This window comes from Physeter macrocephalus, chromosome 19, assembly GCF_002837175.3.
Source record: "Physeter macrocephalus isolate SW-GA chromosome 19, ASM283717v5, whole genome shotgun sequence".
NCBI lineage: Eukaryota > Metazoa > Chordata > Mammalia > Artiodactyla > Physeteridae > Physeter > Physeter macrocephalus.
This window is the reverse complement of record NC_041232.1, coordinates 88366549-88384705: the sequence shown is the minus strand read 5'-3', so window position 1 is coordinate 88384705 and position 18157 is coordinate 88366549. Positions and strand designations below refer to the sequence as shown.

General features: G+C 44.0%; 1 protein-coding gene across 1 annotated transcript in view; it reads left to right on the top strand.

Annotated features, from left to right (window-relative positions):
- The window catches only part of PARD6G (par-6 family cell polarity regulator gamma), a 109600-nt gene that overhangs the window by 33251 nt on the left and 58192 nt on the right, over positions 1–18157 (top strand). Inside the window, exon 2 of the mRNA XM_024133956.3 lies at positions 4105–4327. Within this exon, the coding sequence (XP_023989724.1) occupies positions 4105–4327 (223 nt within the window). The remainder of the gene's footprint in view (positions 1–4104; positions 4328–18157) is intronic.

Genomic DNA, 18157 nt, shown 5'->3' with positions numbered 1-18157 from the left:
AGTATTTTCCAATTCTTTGTTTTCAACAAACTTGAAAGTGGTCCTAATTGAATTGTCAGCTAATAGATTGTTTGAAATAATTCTAATGATAGGCTGCTCTGTGGTTACTTCTGGCCCAGGACTTGGTGAGAGTCACAGGGCTGAGCATCTCTGTGCCTATCTCCTCCTTCATGTGAAAAGGCTTCTCAGTGCCAACACCACAACAATAGGAAACGGCAGAAGAATCGATGCTACCCTTGCCTCATTTAGCAATAAATACTTTCTATTAGACAAAAGATTTTTTAAGTGTTTACTTTGGAAGGCTAATAATTATTTGTCAAGTTTTATAACTATGTTCCAACTTGATTTAATCATTGTCATGACTCAATCTAGAAACTTTTTTACTGTAAAAATCTATTTTTGTTTATATTACTTGATTTATAAAGGTGATAATATACACATACATAAAATTTACCGTCTCAGCCATTTTTTCGTGTACACTTTAGTAGTGTTAATTACATTCACATTGTTGTGCATCCACTCCAGAACACTTTCCGTTTTTCAAAACTAAAACTCTATACCCGTTAGAAACAACTTTGAAATATTTTTCACAAAGAGAGCCTTATGGCCTTGGGGAAAATGTTTAATTTCAATTTATCTAATTTTGTTGTAGAGAAGAGTGATAGGGTAATCAAGCATAAATTATTAGGATAAAATATCAGGGTTAAATTCTCTTGGAGCAGTGCAACGGAAACAAGAGATCAAAGAGAAAAAGGAACCTTGTTGAATTTCTTTTTTTTTTTTTTTTTTTTTTTGGCTGCGTTGGGTCTTCGTGGTGGCGCATGGGCTTTCTCTAGTTGTGGCAAGCAGAGGTTTCTCATCCTTGTTGAATTTCTGATTGTTATAAAAGAGCTTGTTCATTCTATTTTAAAAGGCATGATAGTAGTATCAAATCACTATGGCATTTCGATTTCACTATCTTTAAAAGATCGTATGATAAAATATTGTTTAATGAAATATTTACAGCATGCCGGAAATTATATCCTTTGCAACTATTTATTTTTATTACGAAGAATTTAGATGCCAACTTAAAAGTATATTATGCTCTTCATAGTGGTAGGTTTTCCGAACTTCTTGAGGGGATATGTGACCTGTGGAGGCCACTGCATTAAGGTAGAGGGGTCCCTATGAAGCGCCTGAACCAACACCGGAGTTCACCGGAGACTCACCACCCCTTTAAGGTGTTCAGCGTCTCACTGGACTGTGTTCCCACGGCAGGACTCACGAAAGGGTGACCGCTGAGCTTCACTCCTTCACCCGTTACCCGATAACCAGACCCGTAAAATGGCTCACTCCATTACCAATTTCAAATGACGTTCAATACTTACTAAGGAAAGGTTTAAGAAAAACTTGCCTTAACTGTGGCTGACCTAGGTTAGGAAGTAAGTTACAGAACTGTATCAAAAGTCCAGCTTTCCCTCCCAGCACGCTGGTTACTTAAAGGACCCAGATCCACAGAGTAAAAGACAGAATGGGGGAAAATGTTTACAAACCATATGCCTGATAAAGATTTATGTGCATATATATATATATGTGTGTGTGTGTGTGTATATATATGGGGGGGAGGGGGAGGGGGAGGCAGCACAGTGGTGGTTGCCAGGGTCTGGGGGGCAGGGAAATGGGTAGTTATTGCTTAACAGGTATAGACTTTCAGTTTTACAAGATAAAGAGTTAAGGCGGATGGTGGTGATGGTTGTACAACAGTGTGAACGTACTTAATGCCACTGAACTGTACACTTAAGAATGGTTAAAATGGTGAATTTTATGTATATTTTGCCACAATAGGAAGCAGCTTGAAAAAATGCTTTTATCATATCACATTTCACACAACTCATTCAGCATATGAAGCATATTCAACATATAACCGGATTGACAAAGCCAGCCTCTTTATCCAACAGAAATCAGACTGTCAGGAAAAAGTCAGAACTCATTTGCATTTCAGATTAACATGTATTTTGAGGAAAATTATTAAAAGAACTGAGAAACAAATTAAATTTCATCTGAAATTAATTACCAAGTGCAGTTAGGACTAAAACATTGCAGAACTAACTCATTTAATGCATATGCTGTTTCTCATTACTTAAATTGCAGGATGCGGCATAAGTCTAGCAGGAGGGAGAGGAATGAGAGTTACCTGGTGTCCCTTGGATGAAAGTGAGTGTGTTGTGTCCAGTTTGGGGGAATATTCAACTGAGAATTACATATAAAAGTCAAAAATACCTGGTTTCATTAGACATGATGAAGCTCTTCTCGTGTGTTTAGTGAAAATAAGGCATATACTGATAAAAACGAATTGCTCTGGAAGTCAGCATGTGTGAGATATATGAGACTGGAAAGAAGGTGGTTGACTGCTATTGAAATGAACATTCGTGATGTGACTGGATAACTGATGATGAAAAATCCAATTAACCTTGTGTCGTCTGCTTGTCTCCTGTGTCTGGAAAAGTTTTGCCGGCCGGGATGTCTCCCCTGTGTGTAAGGGGAGAGGGACCCCGTCTCAAGGGGAGGCGTCTCTGGCAACAGCAGGGGACGAAGGAGAGGGATCCCTGGGCCCTGGCTTGCGGAGCCAGCCTTTAGTTTCGATTAGCCATTGAAGGTGGTTTTCCCAAACCTGAAGTTTTTCGCTCCTGGGGCAGTGCAGGATGGGTGTTGTCCTTTGCTTTTTAAAAGGGAAATGGGGTCTGAGGCTGTGTTTCTAAGAGATCTGTGGAGGTTGAGGTCTGAAGACTGATTCCCTGTAAATCTGTGGTTTTGTCTGTGTGCTTTGCAGACCAGCACCATCAGCTTCTCCTGGGAACTTGTTAAAAAGGCACATTCCTGGGCTGCATTCCAAATCAGGCGATTCCAGAACTCTGGGGTCCTCCAGGTGATTCTGAGGCCTCCCCAAAGTTTAGAACCACTCACACCTGTATGGTTCGAGCCACATTGCCCTCGAGTAGTTGACGTCATGTCTAGATGATGTAACTATTAGTTTGTGTAAACATTAGACATTTCATTTTTGTGTATTTTGGAACCAATATAATTAGTTGTCAGTTATATACAAGGGCACAGAATCTGTCCTGCCTGCTGAATAAAGGTCCCTTTGGCGAGTGAGGAACAACAGCATGTCCTAAGCCAGCAGCCTCAGGCCAAACAAGCAGGAGGTGTCCTTAGATCGCTGGACAGGCCGGCCATGGGAGCTGACCCAGGGTCCTCCCCCGGCAGGTGGCCTGGAGGTCTGCAGGCAACTCTGTGGGCATCTGAGCCAGAGCCAGGGGCTGACAGGAAGGAGGTGGGACCTGCATGTTTCCTACAACAGGAGAGTGAATAGCATCTGTTTTGAAAAGACCTGCTCTGTCCTTTTGGCCAGTCCAGAACCCATGCTCCTGTCCCAGAGATTTGTGAAGCATCTGATCCTTTTGAAGTGCAGCCATTTGGTCTTTCTTTTCGGTATGCAGGCCTCTCACTGCTGTGGCCTCTCCCGCTGCGGAGCACAGGCTCCGGACGCGCAGGCCCAGCGGCCACGGCTCCCGGGCCCAGCCGCTCCGCGGCACGTGGGATCCTCCCGGACCGGGGCACGAACCCGCGTCCCCTGCATCGGCAGGCGGACCCCCAACCACTGCGCCACCAGGGAAGCCCTGGTCTCTTTAAAAATGCAAATCATATCAAGTCGTTTCCTTCCTTAATATTACAGTTGTTCCAGGACTTCCCATTGCCCTTAGGAAAGAGTTCAGAAGTTGCAGCTGGCCTTTGCTTCCCTCCCACCTTTGAGTGTCTAAGGCTGCCCCGGGGTTGTGCTGTTGCCTGGGCCTGGAGATGCGCCCCAGCGTCCTCAGATGAGGTGAGGGTCCCCCACGAACTGAGCTCTAGCGCCTGTCCCGCACTCAGGACGTGGTCCATGCTGAGTGAGCTGGTCCCTCCCCTCTGGGCTGGCGTAGCCCTGAGGACCGGGGTGCCGTTCGTTCGTTCGCAGCTGTGTCTCAGGCCTCCTGGAGGCTCTGTAAATGCTCCTCTGTCAGGCGAACAAGCCACAACTCTGCTGCCCTTTCCCTGCTGTTCGCGTACCCGCTGTCTATTTCGTTGTAGTTTGGAGCTGAGTTCCGAAGGTTCTCCTTGGACCGTCAAAAGCCTGGAAAGTTCGAAGACTTCTACAAGCTGGTTGTGCACACCCATCACATCTCCAACACCGAGGTGACCATCGGCTACGCAGACGTGCATGGCGACCTGCTGCCCATCAACAACGATGACAACTTCTGCAAGGCGGTCTCCAGCGCCAGCCCCCTGCTCAGGGTCTTCATCCAGAAACGAGGTACCCAGGGGGCTGAGCTGTTGCTCTTGCTTGGCACTCCTTTAAAAAATAAATACGGTTTCCTATTTTTGGCTGTCATTTCAGAACCACATATGTTATTCTGTTTTCTAGCCTTTGGTGGGAGACTAAAGAAATTAACATCTGTTTGGTCAACGTTAATTTCTTAGAAAGGCTTAACGATATTTAAGCTGCATTTTCCACCTGAAATCGTGTTGACTTATGATTTTTAAATACCGAGGAAAAATAATATCGCTATTTTCAGTATTGTAACTGGATGCATTAGCCAGTAACCCAAGAATGAAACTTAAGGTTGTTAGTATATGTTTTCCACTGTCTTTTCAGGGTTGAAAAAAATGTTAGCTTTAGATTATAACTTCGGTGAACTTTTAGCTCTGAAGGCCTAGCTTTGCTGTAAGAACAATATCAATTTATGTGAGAATGAGGCACTAACACAGGTTCACGGCTGAACGGTGGGGCACCCTGCTGTGGAGTCCCTTCTCAGAGCTGCGTGTTCCATTTGCTTTATCGTCTCTGAACTTGGGAGAACCCTGACAGTTCTACATAACGTACTGAAGAAAAGGGCCACCTGCAGGCGAGGCCTGCGGTTAAGGAAAGAGGCGCCTTATGATTGCTCTGGTCACGACCTTCCCTGAGCAGACCTCTGTGCCCAGGGCAAGCGCTGAGCACCCCGGGGGAGCGGTACGGCGGCACCGAACTCGCCGTTGTGGACTTCCAGCGTCTGGGGAGGAGAGAGGCCGGTCTCAGCCTCCGGGGCAGTGGGGCAGCTTCGCGGACACTAGAAGCCGCAGCACAGCGTGCTGGGCGGGGCGCCCTCCAGGCTGCGGGAGGCCGAGCCAGGCTTGGTAAGTGTGAGACTGCAGGAGGCCGAGGTGCGGGCCCAGGCGCCTGGCTCTCTCTCCCCGCCCGAGTCCCCCCTTTGCGTGGCGGTGTTTGAAGGGTGCTCGCCCGCCGAGCCGTCCCGAGGTTGGGAGGCCGCACACGCCGAGCGCTCAGAGCGTGCGGGCCGGCAGCCCGTGCTCTGCGCGCTGGCTGCTGCTGTCCTCTTGTCTGTGGTGTTGGAAGGGAGTGTGTAGCGAGGAACAGCAGGGGATCTGCTGACCTCACTTCGGACTGGTTCCCTGGCACTAGATCAGAAAGCTCTGCATCTGCGGCCCTTGTTTAGCCTGGGTGTCCTGCTGGTGGTACCGAAAGTCAACACAGCTGGCACTTCCTCGCGGTGGCCTGGGGGAACTGGCTTTCGCTCTCCTGTGGAGTCGCTGGGGCCTCGGGCCCCGCACAGCCCCTGGCTGTGGCCCCCCGTGCTGCTGCCCCTTCCCTCTGCTGTGGCCACACCCGCACCCGCTGTGCCCGCCGGGAGCCCGCCGCTCTTCATATCGTCCACCCTCCCTGCAAGGCCTGCTCTCCACCGGCCTGTGTCCCCCCCGCCCCCGTCCCCTCGTCTCTTGATTCTGCTCTCTCCGTGTTGTAGCATCAGTTGCGCCCAGGGCCGGCGCAGGGTCCAGATCCCACGTCCGCAGCTCTGCCCTGGCCACGCCGGGTCGCGGCGTTGTCTCACAGGGTGCGGAAGGGGGAGTGGTGGGTGCGAGGCCGTGTGAGTGATGGACGTGCACACGGGCTTTGCCACCTGTGTAGGAAACGGGCCTCTCTGTACTGCTGCGCTGGGAGCTCCGCCGCAGGCACGCTTGCCCTTTGTGAGGGCAGCCCGAGGGACGCTTGGCAGCCTGTGCCGTCGAGTCACCGAAGCTCAGGTGAGGCAGGAAGCCGCAGGCGGGGCTGTGCCGGCTTCCGCGGGCCGCTCGGCTGGCTTTGCTGCTCAGCTTGCTGGCTCAGGCCCTGCCTCCTGTCTTGATTATTTTCTTTTCCTCTTTCCCTCGGCCTCAGAGGAGTAGCCCAGAGCTTAACTAGCTGCCTTAGGGTTTCGAACCGTCCTGTGTTGTAAGGGTGCAGGCTTCGCCTCCAGCCCCTGCCTTTCTCTGTTAGGTGACGGCAGGGAGCCGCATTCATACCCTGCCCCCGGCACCTTCTCACTGGCTCTACGACCCCCGACCCTAATGTCCTCATCTGTACAGTGGGAGAACCTACCTCAGGTTATGGTCAGGCTTCGAGAGGAAGATGTTCCTGACGTTCCCAAAGCCCGGCCCCTCGCTCCATCACTGGGGAAACTGGGGCTCTCCTCTCACTCTCCTCAACGGAGTGCAACTGTAAAGACTGCATCCCGGTGGGAGAGGCAAGGGCGTCGTGTTTCTGTGGACGGCGGCAAGCAGGAGCCATCCTGGCGCCCTACGTGTTCAGGAAAGACTCGCTAACCGTGTGAAAGGGGGTGTCCGTCATGGGTGGGGCAGAGCTGAGGTTCCTCCGGAGGCGACACTCGAGTCCCATGTCCTTTTCCTACAGCATGGGTCCTGAGATTTTGGTCACAGTAATGCCATCCTCATGATCTTACTGTAACCACACCCGGTCTGCAGTTAATAACTTTCTGTACATTGATGTGTATTGTAGGAGGAAATTGTTTGACCCTCACAAATGAAGAGTCGTTCTTCTAATAGATGTTGAAATACACCCACGGTGATGTTTAGGAAAATGAATTTGTTTGCCACTTAAACTAATCCCATTCCCAAACCACACAAAGACACCACAGTAAAACTACAGACCGACATCCCCTATGAATACAGATGTAAAAACCCCTCAGCAAAGTCCTAGGATATGGAAAACATGTTTCCTTGGTGGATGGATAGATAAACAAAATGTGGTATATCCATCCAATGAGATATTATTCAGCCATAAAAAGGAACAAAGTACTAAAGGGTCCAGACTGCAGTACAGATGGGAAAGAATGCCAAGTGGATGAAACAGCCATGTGTTATAGGATTCCATTTATGAGCTGTCCTCATCCTGTGCAGATTCTGTGTTTGTGAACTCAGTCCAGTTTGTTTGTAACCCAACATCAGCACGCAGGGCCCTTTCACAATCGCTTGCAGACGTGCACAGGTTGCCAACGCATGTTCCAGACGAGGCTGAGTAGGCACTGCTCTGCCTGCTTGTTTCAGCTCACGCTGTGAACAAGCGTGCTTTTCATGGTCTGTTTAGTGCCACATCTTCCACATTTTTGTACTTTTTTGTTTTGTGAAATTGTATTAAAATACATAACAACATAAAATGTAGCATCGTAACCATTCTTAAGTGTTCAGCTCAGTGAAATTAAATACATTCACCGCTCTGTGCAGCCGCCACCATCCGTCCCCTTTTCTTCTAGTAAAACTGAATCACCCTGCCTTTTAAACAGTAACTCCCCATTTCCCCTCCCCCAAACCTGGCAACCACCATTCCACTTTCTGTCTCTAGGATTTTGACAACTCTGAGTACCTCCTGTAAGTGAAGTCACACGGGATGTGTCCTTTTGTGCCAGCCCATCTCACTGAGCATCACGTCCTTCAGGTTCATCCATGTTGTAGCCTGTGTCACAATTTAGTCCTCCTTCCATTCTGTGACGATACCACGTTGTACTTATCCACGCATCCGCTGATGAACACCTGAGTTTCTTCCACATTTAAGCTACTGTGAATAATGCTGCTGTGAACATGAGTGACAAATATCTCTTTGAGACCCTCTTTGAGTATAAACCCAGAAGTGGAATTTCTGGGTCACGTGGTAATTCTAGTTTTGATTTTTTTTTGAGGAACCCGCATACTGTTTCCCACAGTGGCTGTTCCATTTTACGTCCCCACCAACAGTGTGTAACGGTTCCAGTTTCCCCACATCCACACCAGCACTCGTTGCTTTCTGGTTTTTGGATACTAGCCGTCCTGATGGGTGTGAGGTGGTAACTCATTGTAGTTTTGATTAGTGTTTGCCTGATTACTAGTGGTGTTCAGCATCTTTTCACTTGCTTAATGTCCATTCATATGTATTCTTTGGAGAAATGTCTATTCAAGTCTTTTGCCCATTTTGTCCTAGGTTGTTTGTTTTTGGTTGTTGAGTTTTAGGAGTTCTCTCTTTATCTGGATATTGATCCCTCATCAGATATATTATTTGCAAACATTTTCTCCCATTCTGTGGGTTGCCTTTTATTCTGTGGATTGTGTCTTTTGATGTACAAAATTTTAAATTTTTCCCGAGGTCCAATTTGTCTAATTTTTCTTTTGTTACCTTTGCCTGTGGTATCATATCCAAGAAATCATTGCCAAATCCAATGTCATAAGACATTTGTCCTACATATTCTTTTAAGAGTTTTATAGTTTTAGGTCTTCAGTGTAGGTTCTTGATCCATTTTGAGTTAATTTTTGTGTACGATGTTAGGTAAGGGTTCAACTTTATTCTTTTGCATGTGGATATCCTATTTTCCAATACCATTTGTTGAAAAGACTATCCTTTAAACATTTAGCGGTCCTGTCACCTTTGTAAAAAATCATTTGACTATATGTGAGAGTCGATTTCCAGGCTCTCTATGCTATCCCATCAGTCTCTATGTCTGTCTTTATCTCAGTATCACACTCTTTTGATTACTGTAGCTTTGTAATAAGTTTTAGAATCAGGAAGTGTGAGTCCTCCAGTTTTGGTCTCTTTTTCAAGATTGTTTTGGCTACTCAGAGTCCTTTGAGGTTTCATATGAATTTTAGGTTGGTTTTTCTATTCCTGCAAAAAAAAATAGCATTGGGATTTTGATAGGGATCACTTTGAATCTGTAAGATTGTTTTGGGTAATCTTGGCATTATAACAACACTAAGTCGTCCGATCCATGAACATAGGATATATTTCCATTTATTTATGTCTTTAATTCTTTTCAGTAGTGTTTTAAATTTTCATCGTATAAGACTTTCATCTCCTTGCTTGTTAATTTCTAAATATTTTATAAATTTTGATGCTCTCATAACTGGAATTGTTTTTGTAATATCCTTTTCAGATTGTTCCTTGCTTATAAATAGAAATGCCACTGATTTTATGTGTTGACTTTGAATCTTGCTACTTTGATGAATTCATTTATTAGATCTAACAGCTTCTCTGTGGAATCTTTAGGATTTTCTGCATAGAAGGTCATATCATCTGTAAACAGAGATTATTTTACTTCTTCCTTTTCAGTTTGGATGCCTTTTATTTCTTTCTGTTGCCTAATTGCTATGGCTAGACTTCCTGTGCTTGTTGAATAGAAGTGGTGAAAGCAGGCATCTATGCCTTCTTCCTGATTTTCGAGGGAAAGCTTTCAGTCTTTCACCATTGAGTATATGTTTGCTGTGGGTTTTTCACATATAGTTTACTATGTGGAGGTAGTTTCCTTCTATTTCTAATTTTGTGAAGTGTTTTTATAATGAAAGGATGTTGAATTTGGTCAGATCCTTTTTCTGCATCATTTGAGGTGATCATGTGTTTTTTTTCTCCCTTCGTGTTGTTGATTGATTGATTTTTGTGTTTAACCATCCTTGAATTCCAGAAAAAAAATCCCCCTAGGTCATGGTGTACAATCCTTATACTTTGCTGCTGAATTCTGTATCCTAGTATTTTGTTGAGTATTTTTGCATCAGTGTTCATAAGGAATGTTGGTCTGTAATTTTCTTCTCTTGTGATATCTTTATCTGGCTTTGGTATCAGAGTTATGCTGGTCTCCTAGAATGAGGTGGGAAGTGTTCCCTCCTCTTCAGTTTTGGGGAAAGTTTGAGAAGGCTTGGTATTAGTTCTTCTGTAAATGTTTGGTAGAATTCACCACCGAAGCCATCAGGTCCAGAGCTGTTTTTTGTTGGGAGATTTTTGGTTACTTATTCAACCTCATTACTAGTTATAGGTCTATTTAGATTTTCTGTTTCTTCTTGACTTAGTCTTGGTAGGTTTTGTATTTCTAGGAATTTGTCCATTTCATCAAGGTTATCCAATTCGTTGGTGTAAAATTGTTTATAGTACTCTCTTATAATCTTTATTTCTGTAGAAATGGTAGTAATGTCTCCACTGTCATTTCTTATTTTAGTAATTTGAGTCTTCACTCTTTTTTCTTAGTTTATCTAGCTAAAGATTTGTTGATTTTCTTCATCTTTTTGAAGAACCAACATTTAGTTTCAATGATGTCTTCTACTGTTTTTCTATACTCCATTTCTTTTATTTTTGCCTTACTCTTTCCTTCCTTCTGCTAGCTTTCAGTTTAGTTTGTTCTTATTTTTCTGGTTCCTTAAGTTGTAAGTTAGGTTGTTGATTTGAGGCTTTTCTTGTTTTTTTAATGCAAACATTATAGCTATAAATTTACCCTTAGCACTACTTTTGCTGCGTCCCATAAGTTTTGGTATGTTTATTTTTATTTTCATTTGTCTTTAAGTATTTTCTTTCTTCCCATGTGAGTTCCTCTTTGATCCATTGGTTGTTTAAAGGTGTCTGGTTTACTTTCCACAGTTTTGTGAATTTTCCAGTTTTCTGTTTGGTTTGTAACTTCATCCCATTGTAAACAGAGAAGATTCTTTGTATGATGTCTTTTAAAAATCTTCTGCGACTTACATTGTGGCCTAACATATGGTCCATCCTGGAAAATGTCCCATGTGCACTTGAGAAGACTGCGTGTGTGGTTGTTGTTTGGTGGAGTGTTCCGTGTGTGTCAGATCTATTTGGTTTATTGTATTAAGTCCTTTATTTCCTTAGTTGTCTTCTGTCTGGCTTTTGTATCCATTATTGTGAGACGGGTATTTCAGTCTCCAACTATTCTTGTAGAACTGTCTGTTTCTTCAGTTCTGTCAGGCTTTGCTTCATATATTTTGATGATCTGTCATTTGGTTTATAAATGTTTATAATTGTTATATCTTCTTGCTGTATGAACCTTTATTAGTATATAGTGTTATACTTTGTTTCTTGTAATCTTTTCTGATTTAACATCCATTTTATTTGATATAAGTATAGCTACCCCTGCTCTATTTTGATCACTCTTTGCATAGAATATCATTTTTCATCTTTTCACTTTCAACCTGTTTGTGTCCTTGGATCTAAGGTGAGTCTCTTGGAGACAGCCTATAGGTGGAACATATGTTTTTATCCATTCTGCCAATCTCTGTCTTTTGATTGAAGACTTTAATCTGTTTTCATATAAGATGATTACTGATAAGAGGGGCTTACTTCTGCCATTGTGCTATTCGTTTAGTATATGTCTTAGAGTAACATATAAGACATATGTATGTCTTATATGTTACTCATTTTCTGTAATCCTATCTTCTTCTGTGGGTTTTTTTGGTTGTGAAATGTTTAACTTCACTTCTCATTTCCTTTTGTGTATATTATACAGCTATTTTCTTTTTGGCTACCATGACGATTACACTTAACATCCTAAAGTTGTAACACTGTATTTTGAATTCATACCATCTTAACTTTAGTAACATACAGAAACTCTGTTCTTTTACAGCTCTATCCCTACTACTTTTGTTGTTGATGTCACAAAATTACATCTTTTTACATTGTGTGCCCCCAGACATAAATTAATAATTCTTTTAAATGCATTAGACTCCTAAGTTATGTAGAAAAAAAGATTTGGAGTTACAAATCAAAGTTACCTTAATACTGGCTTTACACTTATAATTGTTTTCTTTTTTAAAAAATGTGTTAATCTTTTGAACCATGTAGAAAACAAAAAGTCCCGTCTAAACCGTTGTTACAATAATATAGCATTTATAATTACCCATATATTTAATTTTATAGAGATCTTTATTTCTCCAGTTGGCTTTGAAATTCTGTCTCCTGTCCTTTCATTTCATCAGCAGGACTCCCTTGAGCCTTTTTTGCAGGGCAGGTCTAGTGGTAATGAACTCCCTCAGCTTTTGTATATGTTGAAATGTCTTGATTTCTCCCTCACTTTTGAAGAACAGTTTTACCGGGTATAGGATTATTCATTGACAGGTTTTTTTTCTTTCCACGTTTTAAATACATTGCCCTTTGTCTACTTGCCTCCAAAGTTTCTGATGAGAAATCTGCAGATAATCTTATCGAGGATGGCCTGCATGTGATGATTTCGCTTCTCTCTTGCTGCTTTCAAGATTCTCTATTTGTCCTTGGCTTTTGAAATTTTGATTAAAACTTTTCTCAACGTGGGTCTCTTTGAGTTCATCTTATTTGGAATTTACTGTGCTTCTTGAATTTTATATTCATATCTTTATTCAAATTTGGAAAGTTTTCAGCCATTCTTCTTCAGATAGTCTCTCTGCTCTTTTCTATCTCTCTTCCTCTTCTGGGACTCCCATAATACATATGTTGGTACTTTTGATGGTGTACCACAGGGCCCTTAGGGTATTTTCTTTTTTTTCCCCCAATCTTTTGCTTTCTAGTCCTCAGCCTTAATGATTTACATTTCCCTACCTTCAAGTTCACTGATTCTTTCTTCTGCCTGCTCAGATCTGCCTTTGAATCCCTCGAGGGAATCTTTCAGTTCAGTTATTGTACTTTTCAGCTCCAGGATTTCTTTTTGATTTATTCTTAGGTTTTCTATATATTTATTGATATTTCCATTTTGGTCATACTTTGTTTTCTTTACTTTCTCCACATATTCCTAAAGTTCTTTGAGCATTTTTAGGACTGTTGTTTTAAAGTCTTTGTCTAATATGTCTGCCATTAAGTCTTTTCAGGGACAGATTCAGTTGAATTATTTTCTCCTGTGAATGGGCCATACTGTCTTATTTCTTTGTATGCCTTGTGATTTTTTTTGTTGAACACTGGACATTTTAATCTAATAACGTGGCAACTCTGGAAATCAGATTCTACCCCTCCCCCAGGGTTTGCTGGGGGGGTTTTGGGGGTTTTGTTTCTGGTTTTTCGGTTTTAACAAATTATTGTTGTAGGCTTTCTCTGCCAAGCCATCAGCATGAGGTGTAAAATTAATAACTTCTGAGGTCTTTTCTGAGACTTTCCTTGGGCACGCACAGTCACTTTCTGATTTTCGCAGTTGTTTTTCAATGTCCTAATCTTTAATGTATGGTTCATGCACGGGGAAAAGAGAAAAAGGGGGGATAAAAGGCCACTCACTTTTGAAATCCCCTTCAGGTCACTTCCGCTTCTTGGGGAGGGGTTTGCAACAATGGGGGAACGTGTAACAACAATGGCCACCTGCCTCTGGCTGCACCTTTGCAATCAGACGCAACAGTCAGCGTCAGAGCACAGATTCCTGGTATTTGCAGGGCAGGGTCCTCTTTTCCCACCCTGGCTCCTGCAAGCTGCTCCAGACATACATGCAGAGCTGCCTGCTGTGTGGCTGGGGGTGCGATGGGTGGGTGCTAAGACCTGAAATGAACCAGAGTTGAGGGCAGTAACCTTCTAGTTCTTCCCCTTGAAGTCGTGAGCCTTCAACAGGCCTCAGATTTCCAAATTAGTTACCCCATACAGGTCCTGCCATTGTTGTCCAGGTCGGGGGTGTCCCTGATGCTCCCTTCTCTACCGTCATCCCAGAACTCTCCTGTGTGTGCGTGTGTGTGCGTGTGATTTCACTGTTTAAAATTGCCCCAAGCGTAGTGCCAGAGTGCTGTAGGGCTTCTCTGAGCCCAAGGTGGATGGGATGTGCTTTACTTAGAAAATGCTCTTGGCCATGAGTTCGATGTTAGTGAATCGATAGTATATATGAAATAAGGCGTCTTAACCAGAAACACACTAACGCAAGTTTATTGCTCGGCGGATGAAAATGTTGTGATCAGAGGCTCACAGGACCCTGTATTTCCTGGCAGCCATGGTTCAGTGTTCAGTAATGCAGTGTTCATGGAGACTCTGTGAAACGTTAACTACTGTGAATAACGAGAATCAACTGTATATGAAAAGTCTAGAATGGGCAGTCTGTAGAGACAGAAGGCACATTCATGAGGGTGGGAGGTACAGGGTTTCTTTGCTGGATCATGGAAATATTCTGAAATTCGATAGTGGTGCTGGTTGCACAGCTCTGTAGATATACTAATAACCATTGAATTATACTCTTTAAATGGGTGAACTTTATGGGATGTAAATTATATCCCAGTAAAGTTGTTAAAAATTAAAAGTACGAGATTCAAACCAGACTCTCCTGGATCTGAGTCTCGGCCCTGAGTGAAGTCATCTGGGCTCATCTCCAGCCTTTATTTCCAAACTTCAGCCATCCTCACTCCATGTGAATACTTTGACTTTTTAACTCATTTATTTGTACAGATTTTTTTTTTAATTGTCTTTTCCCCTGGTAATAGGGACTTTTTGTTCTTCCCTTGTGGCCTCAGCTGTGAGCAGCACCTGCTGTCCCGATGCACTGGCTTTGGGACTCAAGACAGCGCTCAGGGCACCCCAGTTGGCTCCCAAGGGGCTTCCCTGGCTGCCATCCTTGAACTCGTTAGGAATGTCAGTGGCGGGCACAGCAAAATTAGCAGGACCTGCAACATTGTTACCAGTAGAAATCACAGATAGCATTTTCATATCATGTGATCATATCAGCCAGAGAGCTTGAATATCATTTACAGTAATCATTATTTTTAAATAGTGCAGATTGTTATTGAATGCATTAGCAAGAAAGCACATGTAGTGTTGTATCCCACGCTTGCTTTAGTGTTTTGATCGTTGCCTTCAAAGTAATTTCTTTCTTTTGTCATCCCAGGTCTCTTACTTTGTGTGTTTAAGAGCATTATTCTGAGAAGGAGTTCCCAAGCCTCATCAGATTGCTGAGGGTTCTTGCGACTCAGAGTTAAGAACCCAGCTGTAGATAGTCTGCATTTGGGCGCTCAGACAACAGGCCAGCGATGACTGGGATTCTGCCCCCACCCCCCGGGACCCAGTCAGGGCATTTGTGTCCACAGGGGGCAGAGAACCACGCCTTTGGCCTTCACATCTGCAGACTTCTTTCCTTCTGCATTTAGTAGACTTTGTCAGTCCTCTGTCCTGGACTGGCTACTGTTACCAGCTGTGGGGTTTTTCCCTTGGGTAAATAAAAGATGTCATTATGCCTTTCACTTTAATGCTTTGCCCATTTAAGTGAAGAAGAAGAGCAGTTACCAGGATGAAGTAGTCACAGTGGGGAACCTGGATCACAGATCCTCTCCATCCCCTGCATATTCCCGTCCTCCCCGAGCATGCAGGAACGCTGGGGAAACCGGCCCAAGTCAGAGGGAATGCAGGAGGAGACCGGCAAAGGAGCTGGGAGTCTATTTTTAGCAGAATAAACAGGAAGTGCGGACACTCACTTGTCACCACTTACCCATCAAATAAACCCTCCCAATACTAGCAACCCCTGTGTTCTCATCATTTAAGAGATGGCCCTTCTACCCCCAGGTCCCAGCCCAGGACCACCAAGCAACTGATGGAATTTCAGTTGCTTTCTGTCCCTGGGGTAAGGGGCCTCCCAGGGTGTCAGAGGAGGCTTGTTGAAGGCAATTATACCAAAAGATCTCCAGCACAATTAGAGGGCTCTCAACTATTTACTTTTAAAATAAACGTAAATATTGTTCATTTACACGTGTCTGTTAACTGCTCTTGGCATTCTTGCATTCTTTGGGGTTTCTAGAATGAGGAAGACACATTTTAAAACTTTTGACTTATCAGAAGTTGCATGACTGGGGCAGCGGGGGGAGGTAGGGGTATTTGCTTGTGATGTCACTTAAGCGCGTTGCCGGAAAAAGTAATTAAGGGAAGTTCTTCAAAGTAAAACGTATAGAATCATTGAAAATTTGGTTATAGACACTGGCAGACTCTTAAAGGATCAGGCCTGCAAATTCTGCTTATAAACGCTTTCCTTGGATTCGTCATTAATTAGCAGGAGGCGTGTTTGGCTTTTACGTTGGAGGCTTGCTGCTTAGCAGGAAGCACTCAGTGGGTCTAACAGTTTAGCTGCCACAGCTGACTCTCCGTTTCTCTCCCCATTTCACTCTCTTTGCTCAGACGCTGCCTAAGCTTTTGAGGCTGTGTGCTGAGGGCGGGGTAAAGATGTAGTGTGGCTGAATTAGCTTCATCCACGCGCCCGTGCGTGTAGGAACAGGTGTGTGAGAGCCTGCGGTGAAACACCCCTCTGCTCTGGGAGCTGTTTCGTGAGACACATTTGCTTTTTTAATTGTCACTGACTCCTGGAAGTTCGTGTGTTTGGAGAATTTCCTTTTTTTTTTTTTTTTTCCAACTGTGAAAAAGGGCAAAAACTCTCCCACTGCTCTACCGTGGGAACATGCAGAAAACAAAATGCCTGAAGCCGGTGTTCACCCCTGGAGTGGGAGTGGATGGGGGGAGAGAATGTGCTGATGTAGCTCATTAGAAAGCAAACAAAGCCAGAGCCGCCCACCGTCCAGAAAGAGCTTGTCCTGGAAAAGCTGGCCACTCTGTGCAGCCAGTGTCGGGCAGCCTGGGCCTCGCGTCACCCATGTCACTGGGTCTGCAACTTCCCCTCCAGTTGAGCCTTTGGGAGGGAGGGGAGAACATCAGAGGCTGACTTTATTCTCTAACTGTCCCACAGAACACCGTGTGTATAAACTGTGAGAGTTTACAATGACGGAATTGGATTCTCCTCTTTCCTTATTTATTTACGAGTCATATATACTTTTTATGTATTCAAGCCCATAGTATACTAATAATTTGGATTCTTTTTAAAATCCTTACATATCATAAACGTATCCTATGTCATTAAACCCTTTGTGAAACTTTTGTTTTAAAAGATGTTTTTTCTGTTTATAACATATTTGTAAAAGAAAATTCAAACAACATGGAAATAACCCCACCGCCCTGAGGTGACCATTGTTAGAAGTTTGGTGAGCCCCCTCCAGACCCCTTGGTGTAGATACAACTAGTTGGATATAGTTTCACATAAACAGGGTCATAATACACATACTGTAGAGATCATTTTAGCCTAGCATCATATTTTTGACTCCTTGTAGATACATAGATATACACCATCTTTTTAACAGACATAGCAGTTGTATGAATTTAACAAAATGTAACCAATCCCATAATAATTTATATTTAAACTGTTCCAATTTTTCATTATAATAAACTGTGTTGTACCTTTTTATGTACATGTCAGATTCAGGATTAACTGGTAGAAATGTTCTGGCCGGATTAAAAGGCATGCGTATCTTTAACTAAAGTATATTTTTGCCAGTGGAGCTCTCTTTAGCAGGGCATTGGAATGACGTTTGAATTGGGTCTTTTTAAAACACATCTTTGAAGGCCGTTCTTGTGTGGCATGGAAGCTCGTGAGCTTTGAATTTACCGTCTTGAACGCTGCAGCAAAGGCCAGTGAGGGGCTGGCGAGTGGTGTGGGGGGAGGGCTGCCCTCCTGCTAGGACAGCAGCCGCCCTGGACTCGTGTGTCTGGTACCTTGCAGGTCCCGGCCTGCCCCCGTGAGCTGATTATCGTGCTCCAGACTCCTGAGCTCGGGGAGCCCCTCCCAACCTGGCCTCCCTGGGTGGGAGCTGAAGACCCGCAGGGACGTGAGCTCCTGGGGGGAAGCCGCCCAGGGGGGCGGACGGTACCAGCTGAAGCCGTTTGCTTCCACGGAGGCCAAGGGACCGTGTGGCTGAACGAGGGCGTCCTATCGTTTCTTTCCTGTCTTATCAGAGTGGCTCGTTTGTGACGATCAACACATGTATTTAAGCCAGTTCTCAGTGAGGAAGAGCTCTAGGAGTTCTGCTTTGTTGGGAAATAAGGCCAGGAACGGAGGCACGGTTTGGGGCTCTCTTTTCATGTTTCAGCTGATAATCCTGGTTGTCAGGCTGCCTGTGTTCGTAGGATTTCTTTTCTTTTTTTTTTTTTAACATCTTTATTGGAGTCTAATTGCTTTACAATGGGTGTGTTAGTTTCTGCTTTACAACAAAGTGAATCAGCTATACATATACATATGTCCCCATATCTCCTCCCTCTTGCGTCTCCCTCCCA